At 45.6% G+C, this 16,652-nt stretch overlaps 1 protein-coding gene across 1 annotated transcript; it reads left to right on the top strand.

Annotated features, from left to right (window-relative positions):
• Nucleotides 1-1,207: 1,207 nt before the first annotated feature.
• On the top strand, nucleotides 1,208-13,016 carry LOC112241185 (albumin 2-like). Its single transcript, XM_042315278.1, is given in 15 exon segments — nucleotides 1,208-1,276; nucleotides 1,278-1,342; nucleotides 4,085-4,217; nucleotides 4,811-4,933; nucleotides 5,088-5,176; nucleotides 5,836-5,968; nucleotides 6,156-6,253; nucleotides 6,363-6,492; nucleotides 7,114-7,334; nucleotides 7,793-7,925; nucleotides 8,327-8,430; nucleotides 9,285-9,426; nucleotides 11,004-11,227; nucleotides 11,521-11,653; nucleotides 12,302-13,016. Coding segments are annotated over 15 exon segments (1,827 nt in total). The 5' UTR covers nucleotides 1,208-1,222; the 3' UTR covers nucleotides 12,347-13,016.
• The last annotated feature ends 3,636 nt before the right edge of the window (nucleotides 13,017-16,652 follow it).

Genomic DNA, 16,652 nt, shown 5'->3' with positions numbered 1-16,652 from the left:
ATGGGGACAGTTTGGAGACAGATTACCTGGTTAGATGGTGCAGGTTATCATGGGGACAGTTTGGAGACAGATTACCTGGTTAGATGGTGCAGGTTATCATGGGGACAGTTTGGAGACAGATTACCTGGTTAGATGGTGCAGGTTAGCATGGGGACAGTTTGGATAAATTATCTGGTTAGATGGTGGTTAGGGGACAGTTTGGACATGGTTAGATGGTGCAGTATCATGGGGACAGTTTGGAGACATATTACCTGGTTAGATGGTGCAGGTTATCATGGGGACAGTTTGGAGACATATTACCTGGTTAGATGGTGCAGGTTATCATGGGGACAGTTTGGAGACATATTACCTGGTTAGATGGTGCAGGTTATCATGGGGACAGTTTGGAGACAGATTACCTGGTTAGATGGTTCAGGTTATCATGGGGACAGTTTGGAGACAGATTACCTGGTTAGATGGTGCAGGTTATCATGGGGACAGTTTGGAGACAGATTACCTGGTTAGATGGTGCAGGTTATCATGGGGACAGTTTGGAGACATATTACCTGGTTAGATGGGGACAGGTTATCATGGGGACAGTTTGGAGACAGATTACCTGGTTAGATGGTGCAGGTTATCATGGGGACAGTTTGGAGACATATTACCTGGTTAGATGGTGCAGGTTATCATGGGGACAGTTTGGAGACATATTACCTGGTTAGATGGTGCAGGTTATCATGGGGACAGTTTGGAGACAGATTACCTGGTTAGATGGTTCAGGTTATCATGGGGACAGTTTGGAGACAGATTACCTGGTCAGATGGTGGGTAATCATGGGGACAGTTTGGAGACACAACCTGGTTAGATGGTGGACTTTGTCTTTGGAGAGACCTTTATTTACTGACAGATCACTGTGTGCAAAGACCAGTTTGAAACACAGTCCCAGGTCCAAATGGTGCAGGTTATCATGGGGACAGTTTGGAGACAGATTACCTGGTTAGATGGTGCAGATCATGGGGACAGTTTGGAGACAGATTACCTGGTTAGGAGAGAGAGAGAGAGTTTGAGACAGATTACCTGGTTAGAGGTCAGCTAATGATTGAGAGATTCCACAATAGTATAAAGGAGCCCTGCATTTCTCCATTCCTGGCTAATGGTGCAGGTTATCATGGGGACAGTTTGGAGACCATCCATCCCTCCTTCTCTCCATCCATCCCTCCGTCCGTGCGCCTGTCCTTTCATCATGCAGTGGTTGTCTGTCTGCAGCCTGTTGGTGCTGCTGGGTGTGTCAGCCCTGGTCTCAGGCTCAGAACCAGATCTGTACCATCTTCACGGAGGCCAAGGAAGATGGATTCAAATCTTTGTGAGTAGTGCAGCCTCAAATTGCAGTAGATTGCCATGCCTTATATTTTAGTAGTGGATATGCCTCATGTTGCAGTAGGTGTTGGCCTTTCTAGGGAGTTTTTCCTAGCCACCGTGCATTCTACACCTGCATTGCTTGCTGTTTGGGGTTTTAGGCTGGGTTTCTGTACAGCACTTTGAGATATCAGCTGATGTAAGACGGGCTTTACAAATAAATTTGACTTGATATGCCTCATACTGCAGTAGTAGATATGCCTCAAATTGCAGTAGTAGCCATGCCTTTGATATTTCAGTAGTAGGATGCCTCATACTCTCCATTCCTCAGTCAGTAGATATGCCTCATACTGCAGTAGTAGATATGCCTTTCATCATGCAGTGGTTGTCTGTCTGCAGCCTGTTGGTGCTGCTGAGTGTTCAGCCCGGTCTCAGGCTAGAGATCTGCACCATCTTCACGGAGGCCAAGGAGATGGATTCAAATCTATGTTAGTGCAGCCTCAAATTGCAGTAAGATGCCTTATACTTTAGTAGTGGATATGCCTCATATTGCAGTAGGTGTTGGCCTCATACCGTGCTGCTTGCTGTTTGGGGTTTTAGTAGATATGCCTCATAAGTAGTAGATATGCCTCATACTGCAGTAGTAGATATGCCTCAAATTGCAGTAGCCATGCCTTATATTTCAGCAGTAGGATGCCTCATACTACAGTAGTAGATATGCCTCATACTTGCAGTAGTAGATATGCCTCAAATTGCAGTAGTAGCCTTATATTTCAGCAGTAAGATGCATCATACTACAGTAGATAGATATGCCTAGTAGATATGCCTCATATTGCAGTAGTAGATATGCCTCATATTGCAGTAGTAGATATGCCTCATACTGCAGTAGTAGATATGCCTCATATTGCAGTAGTAGATATGCCTCATATTGCAGTAGTAGATATGCCTCATATTGCAGTAGTAGATATGCCTCATACTACAGTAGTAGATATGCCTCATATTGCAGTCGTAGATATGCCTCATATTGCAGTCGTAGATATGCCTCATACTGCAGTAGTAGTAGATATGCCTCATATTGCAGTAGTAGATATGCCTCAAATTGCATCAGTAGTAGCCATACCTTATATTTCATTAGTAGGATGCCTCACATTGCAGTAGTAGATATGCCTCATACTGCAGTAGTAGATTTGAGAAAAGTATGTGGCTATATTGAAGCAATCTCAAGACATCAGTCAGGAAGTTGAAGCTTGGTCACAAATGGGTCTTCCAAATAGACAATGACCCCAAGCATGCTACCAAAGTTGTGGCAAAATGGCCTAAGGACAACAAAGTCAAGGTATTGGAGTGACCATCACAAAGCCCTGACCTCATTCCTATTGACAATTTGTGTGCAGAACTGAAAAAAAAGTGTGTGCAAGCAAGGAGGCCAATCACGATCAGACGGGATTCTGAAAAGGAAGATATATTGGAGACAACATTAGACAACTACTAGAAATAATGGAAAACTATGAGAATGCAGGGAAACTAAGTATAATCTATAGAGCAGATTTTGAGAGAGCATTTCATGCAGTACGCCTAGAATCTGTTTATAAGTGCCTGGATTTTTTCTACTTTATAGAATGTCTCATAAAATGGGTAGAAGTCATGTACAGTAAAATGATAAATAACGGTTACTTCTCTGAGAATTTTGAATTGTCAAGAGGCATAAAACAAGGTTGTCCTGTGTCACCATACCTATTTATTATGGCCATGGAATTGCTTTAAAAATCAGATCTAATGATAACATTATTAAGGGGCAAATAAATGAAGGGATTAGAGACAAAATTATCAATGTACGCTGATGATTCTCTTTGAGTCCTCAATCTTCAACCTTGAAAGGCCACATTGAGGACCTGGATAATAAACCCAACTATGAAAAGTGATAATATGATAATACTATATTAAGGATTGGGTCTCTAAAAGATGCAAACTTTAAAGTTTGGTGAAGTCAATGTGCTTGGTGTACATATCCCGGGAAAAGTTGAGTGATCTTTGCAACTATTAACTTTGGTCAAAAACAGCAAAATATTTAGAATCTTGAAACTGTGGAAACAGCCATCCGTTTACGAGAAGATTACCCTGATAAATTCTCTAGTCATATCGCAGTATACAAATTTATTAATGGACTTACTGACTCCAAGGGAATCATTTTTCAAATCATGCGAGAAAATAATATTTCCCTTTATTTGGAATGGCAAACCAGATCAAATTAAATGAGCATATTTACATAACGAACATCATTTTGGAGGGTTAAAACTATTAAATATTAAGGCATTAACCTCTCTCTTAAAGCCTCCATTGTACCCCAGAAAATTCTAAATCCAAATTGGTTTTCTAGCAAGCTCCTGAGAGAGGACCATCCTATGTTTAAGAGCTCTTTGCCTTTTTGCTGATTAAAGCTGTAAGTAGCAGTAGAAGTATTGTTGTCCGGGACGGTAGGGTAGGGAGAACAAGTATAACAATTTTTTATTTATTTAACTAGGCAAGTCAGTTAAGAACAAATTCTTATTTACAATGACAGAAAGGTGGGTTAACTGCCTTGTTCAGGGGCAGAACGAAAGATTTGTCAGCTCGGGGATTCGATCCAGCAACCTTTCGGTTACTGGCCCAATGCTCTAACCACAAATAACAATGAGTTCAGTCAGTAAACTGCACTGTGTGTTCATGTTTTGGTTTAATGCATCATCTGACTGACTGTGTGTGCGTGTAGGATCCTTGTAGGGCTGGCTCAGAATCTTCCCGATAGTACGTTGGGTGACTTGGTGCCTCTCATCGCGGAGGCCTTAGCCATGGGCGTCAAATGCTGCTCAGACACTCCTCCAGAGGACTGCGACAGAGATGTGGTGAGAGACACCTATCATTTCATCATCCTTATCACACCCCATCATCCGTATCATACCCCATCATCCTGATCACACCTCATCTTCCTTATAACATCTCATCCTTATCACACCTCATCTTCCTTATCACATCTCATCCTTATCATACCTCATCAACCTTATCACACCTCATCATCCTGATCACACCTCATCAGCCTTATCACACCTCATCAGCCTTATCACACCTCACATCTCATCATCATCTTATCACATCTCATCATCCTTATCACACCTCATCATCCTTATCACACAACTTTACATTTAACATTTGGCCAGCCTGACCAGGGGTAGGTAGGGGCCAGAGGTGTGGGTAGGTATGGAATTGGGCATTAGTGACTAATGTTTCCAACTGTTTCAGTTGAAACTGTTCTGATATAATAGCACTCTCTGCTGGTTAAACGGTGTACTGGCTAAACGGTGTGTGTGTGTATGTGTGTGTGTGTGTGTGTGTGTGTGTGTGTGTGTGTGTGTGTGTGTGTGTGTGTGTGTGTGTGTGTGTGTGTGTGTGTGTGTGTGTGTGTGTGTGTGTGTGTGTGTGTGTGTGTGTGTGTGCGCAGGCGGACCTGTTCCAGAGCGCGGTGTGTTCCTCTGAGACCCTGGTGGAGAAGAACCATCTGAAGATGTGCTGTGAGAAGACTGCCGCTGAGAGGACACACTGCTTCCTGGACCACAAGGCCAAGGTAGAATGGACCACCCCTCCCTCTGAGCCAGGTTTCCTATCTAGGTTTTTTCCTTCTGCTTGCTCTTTGGGGTGTAGACCGGGTTACTGGAAGTCAACAAGGCTTTCTGGATACATTTGACTGATTGATTGAGTGGTTGATTGATTGATTGTAGATTCCTCGGGACCTGTCCCTCAAAGCTGAGCTGCCCGCTGCAGACCAGTGTGAAGACTTCAAGAAGGACCACAAGGCTTTTGTTGGGAGGTAAGTGTCCACACTCGACTAGAGACCACACCATCGACTAGAGACCACACCATCGATTAGAGACCATCGACTAGAGACCACACCATCGACTAGAGACCACACCATCGACTAGAGACCCCACCAACGACTAGAGACCCCACCATCGATTAGAGACCCCACCATCGACTAGAGACCACACCTTCGATTAGAGACCCCACCATCGACTAGAGACCACACCATCGACTAGAGACCACAATATCGACTAGAGACCACAATATCGACTAGAGACCACACCATCGACTAGAAACCACACTATCGACTAGAGACCACAATGTCGACTAGAGACCACACCATCAACCTGAGTCCACACCATCGACTAGAGACCATCGACTAGAGACCATTGACTAGAGACCACACCATCGACTAGAGACCACACCATCGACTAGAGACCACACTATCGACCAGAGACCACACCATCGACTAGAGATCATCGACTAGAGATTACACCATCGACTAGAGACCACACAATTGACTCGAGACCATCGACTAGAGACCATACCATCGACTAGAGACCACACCATCGACTTGAGACCACACCAGCTAAAACACTGTTAGGCCGCTGAGCAGTATGGAGTGTTTTTCTGGAATTTACTGTGTGTGTGTGTGTGGGTGTGTTTCAGGTTCATCTTCAAGTTCTCCAAGAGTAACACGATGCTACAACCACATGTGATCCTGGCTATCGCCAAAGGTTATGGAGAGGTTCTGACTAGCTGTTGTGGAGAGGCTGAGGCCCAGACCTGCTTCGACACCAAGGTCAGGAGGCGTCAGATCGCACCCTATTTTCTATACAGTACTCTACTTTTGACTAGAACCCTATGAGAGAATAGGGTGCCATTTTGTATGCAGTCTCTCTCTCAATTCATTTCAATAATATTTATTGGCATGGACAGATAAAGCACCTATATAGCCAACGTAAACATTCTCTCTCTCTCTTTTCCAGAAAGCTACTTTCCAACGCGCCGTCGCGAACCGCGTGACTGAACTCAAGGCCCTGTGCATCGTCCACAAGAAATATGGAGACCGCGTTGTCAAGGCCAAGTAGGACACGTCAATCTAAAATTCGATGGTTCTAATTGGCTGAGAGCCAGGTGAGCCCGCCCTTGGGCCAGTCCCATTGGTTGACCCGTGTGTCTGTCTGTTCTAACAGGAAGCTGATCCAGTACAGTCAGAAGATGCCTCAGGCCTCTTTCCAGGAGATGGGAGGCATGGTAGACAAGATCGTAGCGACTGTTGCCCCCTGCTGCAGCGGAGACATGGTCACATGCATGAAGGAGAGGGTAAACTATGTCTTCGCTCTATTCCTCTCTTTTTATTGGTGGATTTCTCTTTTAGTTCCTCCTCTCTTTTAAAACTCTTTCATTTCCTCTGTTTACCTTTTAAACTTTCACTCTCTGTCTCTAAACTCTCAACCCCTCACTCTCTCACCTCTTAGCCTCTTACCTCTTAGCCTCTCAGTCTCTCACCTCATCCTCTCACCTCTCACCTCTCAGCCTCTCACCTCTCAGCCTCTCATCTCTCAGCCTCTCACCTCTCAGCCTCTCATCTCTTAGCCTCTCACCCTCTCACTCTCTCACCTCTTAGCCTCTTACCTCTTAGCCTCTCAGTCTCTCACCTCATCCTCTCACCTCTCACCTCTCAGCCTCTCACCTCTCAGCCTCTCATCTCTTAGCCTCTCACCCTCTCAGCCTCTCACCTCTTAGCCTCTCACTTCTTAGCCTCTCACTTCTTAGCCTCTCAGCTCTCACTCTTTCAGCCTCTTACTCTCAGCCTCTCACCTCTCACTCTCAGCCTCTCACCTCTCAGCCTCTTTCTATTGGGTGTGTGTGTGTGTGTGTCTGCATATACATGTATTTGTGTCCCTGACTCTTCCTGCCTGTGTGTGTATCCCCCCCAAACAGAAGAGCCTGGTGGATGAGGTGTGTGCTGATAAGAGTGTGTTGTCTCGCGCGGCGGGTCTGTCTGCATGCTGTAAGGAGGATGCAGTACACAGAGGGTCCTGTGTTGAGGCCATGAAGCCAGACTCTAAGCCAGATGGTCTGTCTGAGCACTACGACGTTCACGCTGACATAGCAGCAGTCTGCCAGACCTTTACCAAGACCCCAGATGTAGCCATGGGGAAGTATGTATTCACGCACATGCATACGTGCATGCAGACACACACACACACACAAACACACACACACACACACACACCTGCCACTCTGCCTCCCCCTCTCTCACCCTTCCTCATTCTCACAGTACCTACCTACAGTACCAGCTAATCAACCCATCTCCAAACCCAGACCTCTCTAGATGTCTGCCTGTCTGTCTGTCTGTCTGTCTGTCTGCCTGTCTGCCTGTCTGTCTGCCTGTCTGTCTGTCTGTCTGTCTGTCTGTCTGTCTGTCTGTCTGTCTGTCTGTCTGTCTGTCTGTCTGTCTGTCTGTCTGTCTGTCTGTCTGTCTATCTGGAAAAGCTGCCTATACACACAATTCTGACTTTGTATGGGGTGTTGCTATTGGCTAAACGACTGTGTATGGTCTGTCCTGATTGGCTGTCTGACTACTGACTCTCTGTATATGGTCTGTCCTGATCGGCAGGTTGGTGTATGAGATCTCAGTGCGTCACCCTGAGTCGTCTCAGCAGGTGATTCTGAGGTTCGCCAAGGAGGCTGAGCAGGCCTTGCTCCAATGCTGTGACAAGGAGGACCATGCAGAGTGTGTCAAAACCGCTGTATGTATTAACCATGTGTGGTTTCCATACTAACCCCAACCCAAGACCAATTCCCTTTGGGGACAACAAAGATTTCCATACTAACCCCAACCCAAGACCAATTCCCTTTGGGGACAACAAAGTTGACCATGTCTTGTCTTCTCTTATCAGAAGACCTGGCTAGTTACACTATATATCAGTCTGTGATGTGTAACCTAGCTAGCTACACTATATATCAGTCTGTGATGTGTAACCTTGCCTTGACCTGAATACTTGCATTAGCTCCCCTGAGCTAATAGCTGATGGTTGTTGGCTTTAACACAGCAGGCTAGCACTGAATTCCTAGTATTTTTAGACCATAATAATGGCCTCTGCCCTGTTATGTGGCATCATGCCAACTGTATGAATGGTTCTGTCCCCAGCTGGCAGGAAGTGATATTGATAAGAAGATCACTGATGAGACTGACTACTACAAGAAGATGTGTGCTGTTGAGACTGGCATGAACAATAACGCCTTTGAGAAGAGGTGAGGGGTCACGCTTTAACACAGAGATATTAACGGTCAGAGGAGATGAGATTCATGTGGTATGAGATCTTAAACATCACATTTAGGCCTAACAACTTATTGGTGAATTGATCGTTACTTTATGGCTTACTAATGATTTATGAATGGTTTATTTTTAATACTTTACTACTTAATGACTGATTAACAATCAACTCATGCTCCTCTTCCTCCTCTACCACCACCTCCACATCCTAATCCTCCTCTACCACCTCCTCCTACTCCTCCTCCTCCATCACATCCTACTCCTCCTCTACCACCTCCACCTCCTACTCCTCCTCTACCACCTCCTACTCCTCCTCTACCACCTCCACCTCCTCCTCCTCTACCACCTCCACCTCCTCCTCCTCTACCACCTCCTCTACCACCTCCACCTACTCCTCCTCCTCTACCACCTCCTCCTCTAACACCTCCTCCCACTCCTCCTCCTCCTCCTCCACATCCTACTCCTCCTCTACCACCTCCTTCTCCTCTACCACCTCCTACACCACCTCCTCCTCCTCTAACACCTCCTCCCACTCCTCCTCCTCCTCCTCCACATCCTACTCCTCTTCTACCACCTCCTCCTCCTCCTCTACCACCTCCTATACCTCCACATCCTCCTCCTCCTCTACCACCTCCTCCTCCTCTACCTCCTCCATCTCCTCTTCCTCCTCCACCTACTCCATCTTCTCTTCCTCCTCTACCTCCTACTCCTCCTCTACCACCTCCTCCACCTCCTCCACCTCCTCTACCACCTTCTCCACCTACTCCATCTCCTCCTCCTCTACCACTTCCTCCACCTCCTCCTCTACCACCTCCTCCACCTCCTCCTTCAGTATGATGGTGCACTACACCAGGATAATGCCCCAGGCCTCCTTCGACCAGCTCCACATGGTGTCAGAGAGGGTGCATGATGTCCTCCATGACTGCTGCAAGGACGAGCCAGGCCACTTCATCCTGCCTTGTGCAGAGGAGAAGGTCTGACACACACACACACACACACACACACATCCTCCCTACCTTTCCCTCCACTACCCCCTCCCTCCACTACCCCCTCCCTCCACTACGCCCTCCTTCCACTACCCCCTCCCTCCACTACCCCCGCCCTCCACTACATCCTCCCTACCTTTCCTTCCACTACCCCCTCCCCTCCACTACCCCCTCCCTTCACTACCCCCTCCCTCCACTACCCCCTCCCTCCACTACCCCCTCCCTCCACTACGCCCTCCTTCCACTACCCCCTCCCTCCACTACCCCCTCCCTCCACTACCCCCCCGCCCTCCACTACATCCTCCCTACCTTTCCTTCCACTACCCCCTCCCTCCACTACCCCCTCCCTCCACTACCTCCTCCCTTCACTACCCCCTCCCTTCACTACCCCCTCCCTCCACTACCCCCTCCCTCCTCCCCTTTCTGTTTCTGTCACAGCTGACCAACACCATGTACTCTAATGTACTCTGCTGTACTCTACTGTACTCTACTCTACTGTACTGTAATCTACTGTACTCTACTGTACTGTACTGTACTGTAATCTACTGTACTCTACTGTACTGTAATCTACTGTAATCTACTGTACTCTACTCTACTGTAATCTACTGTACTCTACTGTACTGTACTGTACTGTAATCTACTGTAATCTACTGTACTGTACTGTAATCTACTGTACTCTACTGTACTGTAATCTACTGTAATCTACTGTACTCTACTCAACTGTACTCTACTGTACTGTACTGTAATCTACTGTACTGTAATCTACTGTACTCTACTGTACTGTACTGTAATCTACTGTACTCTACTGTACTGTACTGTAATCTACTGTACTGTAATCTACTGTACTCTACTGTACTGTACTGTAATCTACTGTACTCTACTGTACTGTAATCTACTGTACTCTACTCAACTGTAATCTACTGTACTGTGCTCTTCTCTACTCTACTGTACTGTGCTCTGCTCTACACTGCATTACCCATGTGTCCTCTGCTCTACTCTGCATTACCCATGTGTCCTCTACTCTACTCTGCATTACCCATGTGTCCTCTGCTCTACTCTGCATTACCCATGTGTCCTCTGCTCTACTCTGCATTACCCATGTGTCCTCTGCTCTACTCTGCATTACCCATGTGTCCTCTGCTCTACCCTGCATTACCCATGTGTCCTCTGCTCTACCCTGCATTACCCATGTGTCCTCTACTCTACTCTGCATTACCCATGTGTCCTCTGCTCTACTCTGCATTACCCATGTGTCCTCTGCTCTACTCTGCATTACCCATGTGTCCTCTGCTCTACCCTGCATTACCCATGTGTCCTCTGCTCTACCCTGCATTACCCATGTGTCCTCTACTCTACTCTGCATTACCCATGTGTCCTCTCCTCTACTCTGCATTACCCATGTGTCCTCTGCTCTACTCTGCATTACCCATGTGTCCTCTACTCTACTCTGCATTACCCATGTGTCCTCTCCTCTACTCTGCATTACCCATGTGTCCTCTGCTCTACTCTGCATTACCCATGTGTCCTCTCCTCTACTCTGCATTACCCATGTGTCCTCTCCACAGCTGACCGACGCCATCGACGCCACATGTGAGGACTACGACCCCTCCACCATTAACCCCCGCATCGCCCACTGCTGCAGCCAGTCCTACTCCATGAGGAGACCCTGTATCCTGGCCATCCAGCCTGACACAGAGTTCACGCCCCCGGAGCTGGATGCCAGCAACTTCCACATGGGCCCCGAGCTCTGCACCAAGGACAGCAAGGAGCTGCTGCTCTCTGGGAAGAAGTGAGATATATTACCAACGCACTGTGAATGAACACGTGGGCACAAATTAAACACACGTAGGCATGAAAGTAACACACACACGCACGCACGCACACACACACACACACACACACACACACACACACACACACACACGAGCTCACACATACACACACTCCAACAACAACAAAAATGAATGTGTGTGTGTGTGTGTGTGTGTGTGCGTGTGTGTGTGTGCGTGTGTGTGCGTGCGTGCGTGCGTGTGTGTGTGTGTGTGTGTGTGTGTGTGTGTGCGTGTGTGTGCGTCTCCTCAGACTACTGTATGGTGTGGTCAGACATAAGACCACCATCACTGAGGAGCAGCTGAAGTCCATCTCTACTAAATATCACAGTATGAAGGAGAAGTGCTGTGCTGCTGAGGACCAAGCAGCATGCTTCACTGAGGAGGTAAACACTCACCCCTCCACACTGTTCAAACCCTTACATCTTTATTGAGGAAAACATCTCTCAAAACACCATATTACCTTAAGACTGTTTGTGTGACTGTTTCTGTTCGAGAGGTGGTACAGAACAGTAGAGAGAGAACATCATGTTTCATTAAGAGGTGGTACAGAACAGTAGAGAGAGAACATCATGTTTCATTAAGAGGTGGTACAGAACAGTAGAGAGAGAACATCATGTTTCATTAAGAGGTGGTACAGAACAGTAGAGAGAGAACATCATGTTTCATTAAGAGGTGATACAGAACAGTAGAGAGAGAATATCATGTTTCATTAAGAGAGGTGATACAGAACAGTAGAGAGAACATCATGTTTCATTAAGAGGTGGTACAGAACAGTAGAGAGAGAACATCATGTTTCATTAAGAGGTGATACAGAACAGTAGAGAGAGAATATCATGTTTCATTAAGAGAGGTGATACAGAACAGTAGAGAGAACATCATGTTTCATTAAGAGGTGGACATCATGTTTCATTAAGAGGTGATACAGAACAGTAGAGAGAGAATATCATGTTTCATTGAGAGAGGTGATACAGAACAGTAAAGAGGGAACATTAATTGATTTTAACAACTAATCACCTTGTTTTCTCCTACAGGCACCCAAGCTGGTTTCTGAGAGTGCAGAGCTGGTCAAGGTTTAAGATAGAATTGTGATGATTTTAATTTCAAAAGATGAACGGATGATTTTTAAAAATAATAATAATAAAAGGTTCTGTCTGCATCGATCCATCTACCTCCCCAGCCTACATTTACACCATGGTGACCTCATTCTCCTATCTGCAACGTCTTGTCATCCACTCATAAGTCTGTCTATCAGTGATCTGTGATCGACTCATAAGTCTGTCTATCAGTGATCTGTGATTGACTCATAAGTCTGTCTATCAGTGATCTGTGATCGACTCATAAGTCTGTCTATCAGTGATCTGTGATTGACTCATAAGTCTGTCTATCAGTGATCTGTGATCGACTCATAAGTCTGTCTATCAGTGATCTGTGATTGACTCATAAGTCTGTCTATCAGTGATCTGTGATCGACTCATAAGTCTGTCTATCAGTGATCTGTGATCGACTCATAAGTCTGTCTATCAGTGATCTGTGATCGACTCATAAGTCTGTCTATCAGTGATCTGTGATCGACTCATAAGTCTGTCTATCAGTGATCTGTGATTGACTCATAAGTCTTACAGCCTATCCTCATCAAACCTCTATCTGGGATGAATCACGCCGCTGGTTAATTTCTGATAGACATGAATGACTCCTGTCAATCAAATACACATGAATAACTGAATAAAGTCATGTTTATCAACTGTATTACTGCCGTGGATATTTATTAATTATGTGGTCGGAGGATTCTCAAGACTTTAATACTTGTCCATGCGTTAGTTTCATTATGACTATATCACAATTTTAACCCATGAGTTTTCTTAGAACTGTTTATGAATTATTTGTGTCTTCACATTGTGTTTTATTAACAGTTGATGTACTAAGTATAAATCCTTCATAAACCCTTCATGAATATATATAAACCCTTCATAAACCCTTCATGAATATATATAAATCCTTCATAAACCCTTCATGAAGGCAACGTTAATGTAAAGAGTTGCACATTTTTTTTGTTCAGAAATTCTTAGCTTTCTCTCTCTCTCTCTGTCTCTCTCTGTGTCTCTGTCTCTCTCTCTCTCTCTCTCTCTGTCTCTCTCTCTCTCTCTCTCTCTGTGTCTCTGTCTCTCTCTCTGTGTGTGTCTCTGTCTCTCTCTCTCTCCCTCTCTCTGTGTCTCTGTCTCTCTCTCTCTCTCTCTCTCTCTGTGTCTCTGTCTCTCTCTCTCTCTCTGTGTCTCTGTCTCTCTCTCTGTGTGTCTCTGTCTCTGTCTCTCTCTCTCTCTGTCTCTCTCTCTCTCTCTCTGTCTCTCTCTCTCTCTGTGTCTCTCCCTCTCTCTCTCTCTCTCTCTCTCTCTCTGTGTCTCTCCCTCTCTCTCTCTCTCTGTCTCTCCCTGTGTCTCTCTCTCTCTCTCTCTCTCTGTGTCTCTCCTCTCTCTCTCTCTCTGTCTCTCCTCTCTCTCTCTCTCTGTCTCTCCCTCTCTCTCTCTCTCTGTGTCTCTCCCTCTCTCTCTCTGTCTCTCTCTCTGTGTCTCTCCCTCTCTCTCTCTGTGTCTCTCTCTCTCCCTCTCTCTCTCTCTTTCCCCCTCTCTCTCTCTCTGTCTCTGTCTCTCTCTTTCCCTCTCTCTCTCTGTGTGTCTCTCCCTCTCTCTGTCCCTCTCTCCCTCTCTCTCTCTCTGTCCCTCTCTCTCTCCCTCTCTCTCTCCCTCTGTCCCTCTCTCTCTCTCTCCCTCCCTCTCTCTCTCTCTGTCCCTCTCTCTCTCCCTCTCTCTCTCCCTCTCTCTCTCTCTCTCTCTCTGTCCCTCTTCTCTCCCTCTCTCTCTCTCTCTGTCCCCCTCTCTCTGTCCCTCTCTCTCTCTCTGTCCCTCTCTCTCTCTCTCTCTCTGTCTCTCTCTCTCTGTCCCTCTCTCTCCCTCTCTCTCTCTGTCCCTCTCTCTCCCTCTCTCTCTCTTTCTGTCCCTCTCTCTCTCTCTCTCTCTCTCTCTCTCTGTCCCTATCCCTCTCTCTGTCCCTCTCTCTCTCTCTCTCTCTCTCTCTCTCCATGGCTCCCTGGATAGTTGATTACAGCCACTGTGTCTTGTCCCTTTATGGTTTATAGAAGACATGACATGAAGCACCTCTCTGGTATATGTACGGTAAATGTACGGTGCATTAGAGTGGTGGAAATATATATATATATACACTACCGGTCAAGAGTTTTAGAACACCTACTCATTCAAGGGTGTTTCTTTATTTTTACTATTTTCTACATTGTAGAATAATAGTCAAGACATCAAAACTATGAAATAACACATATGGAATCATGTAGTAACCAAAACAGTGTTAAACAAATTTAAAAAATATATTTTATATTTGAGATTCTTCAAATAGCCACCCTTTGCCTTGATGATAGCTTTGCACACCCTTGGCATTCTCTTAACCAGCTTCACTTCACGTGGGGCGTCAGGGCAGCCTAGTGGTAACCGGAAGGTTGCAAGTTCAAATCCCTGAGCTGACAAGGTACAAATCTGTCGTTCTGCCCCTGAACAGGCCGTCATTGAAAATAAGAATTTGTTCTTATTTAAAAGGAAAAATAAAAATAAAGGAAAAATAAAAAACTTGGAATGCTTTTCCAACTGTCTTGAAGGAGTTCCCACATATGCTGAGCACTTGTTGGCTGCTTTTCCTTCACTCTGCGGTCCGACTCATCCCAAACCATCTCAATTTGGTTGAGGTTGGGTGATTGTGGATTGTAGGAACTGCCTTGTTGATAGTGTTGTTAAGAAGGCAGAGCATTGCTTTATTATAGACAGACTTCTCCCCATCTAAGCTACTACTGCATAAATATGTTTTGACCATGACAGTTTACAATCTAGCATTTCAACTTGCTAAATTTCCAAATTATTCATTACAAGATTTAGTTGAGGTTTAGGGTTTAGTGAATGTTTTGTTCCAAATACAAATGCTTTTAGTTTAAGAAATATTTAGGGCTAACTTATTCCTTGCCACCAACTCTAAAACTAACTGCAGCTCTTTGTTGAGTGTTGCAGTTATTTCAGTCACTGTAGTAGCTGACGTGTATAGTGTTGAGTCATCCGCATACATAGAAACTCTGGCTTTACGCAAAGTCAGTGGCATGTCGTTAGTAAAAATAGAAAAAAGCAAGGGGCCTAAACAGCTACCCTGGGGAATTCCTGATTCTAACTGGATTAAATTTGATAGGCTTCCATTAAAGAACACCCTCTGTGTTCTGTTAGACAAGTAACTCTTTATCCACATTATAGCAGGGGATGTAAAGCCATAACACATTCGTTTTTCCAGCAGCAGACTATGATCAATAATGTGAAAAAGCTGCACTGAAGTCTACCAATAATTTTATCATCAATTTCTCTCAGCCAATCATCCTTCATGTCCATTAACAGTGACTGGAGTCAGGAACCCAGGGCCGGCCCACTCATTAGACAGGATTACACAGCTGCCTCTGCCAACCCTGTCCATTTACAGTACCCTCGTAAAACTGACTATTCTACCAATCCTCGACTTCGGCAATGTCATTTACAAAATAGCCTCTAACACTCTACTCAGCAAACTGGATGCAGTCTATCACAGTGCCATCCGTTTTGTCACCAAAGCACCATATACCACCCACCACTGCGACCTGTATGCTCTCGTTGGCTGGCCCTCGCTACATATTCGTCGCCAAACCCACTGGCTTCAAGTCATCTATAAGTCTTTGCTAGGTAAAGCTCCGCCTTATCTCAGCTCACTGGTCACCATAACAACACCCACCAGTAGCATGCGCTCCAGCAGGTATATCTCACTGGTCATCCCCAAAGCCAACACCCACTTTGGCCGCCTTTCCTTCCAGTTCTCTGCTGCCAATGACTGGAACGAATTGCAAAAATCGCTGAAGTTGGAGACTTATATCTCCCTCACAAACTTTAAGCATCAGCTATCTGAGCAGCTTACGGATCGCTGCAGCTGTACACAGCCCATCTGTTAATAGCCCACCCAACTACCTACCTCATCCCCATATTGTTTTTATATTTCAACTTGCACATCATCATATGCACATAAATTGTAATTACTTCGCTACTATGGCCTATTTATTGCCTTACCTCCTTACTCCATTTGCACACACTGTATATAGATTTTTCTATTGTGTTATCGACTGTACTTTTGTTTATTCCATGTGTAACTCTGTTGTTGTTTGTCGCACTGCTTTGCTTTATCTTGGCCAGGTCGCAGTTGCAAATGAGAACTTGTTCTCAACTGGCCTCCCTGGTTAAATGAAGGTTAAATCAAATCAAAAACAGTGACTGGAGTCAGGAACCCAGGGCCGGCCCGCTCATTAGACAGGATTACACAGCC

Source organism: Oncorhynchus tshawytscha, unplaced genomic scaffold (genome assembly GCF_018296145.1).
Source record: "Oncorhynchus tshawytscha isolate Ot180627B unplaced genomic scaffold, Otsh_v2.0 Un_contig_12371_pilon_pilon, whole genome shotgun sequence".
Taxonomy (NCBI): Eukaryota; Metazoa; Chordata; class Actinopteri; order Salmoniformes; family Salmonidae; genus Oncorhynchus; species Oncorhynchus tshawytscha.
The sequence above is the reverse complement of the archived record's forward strand: the minus strand, read 5'-3'. Positions and strand labels throughout refer to the sequence as shown.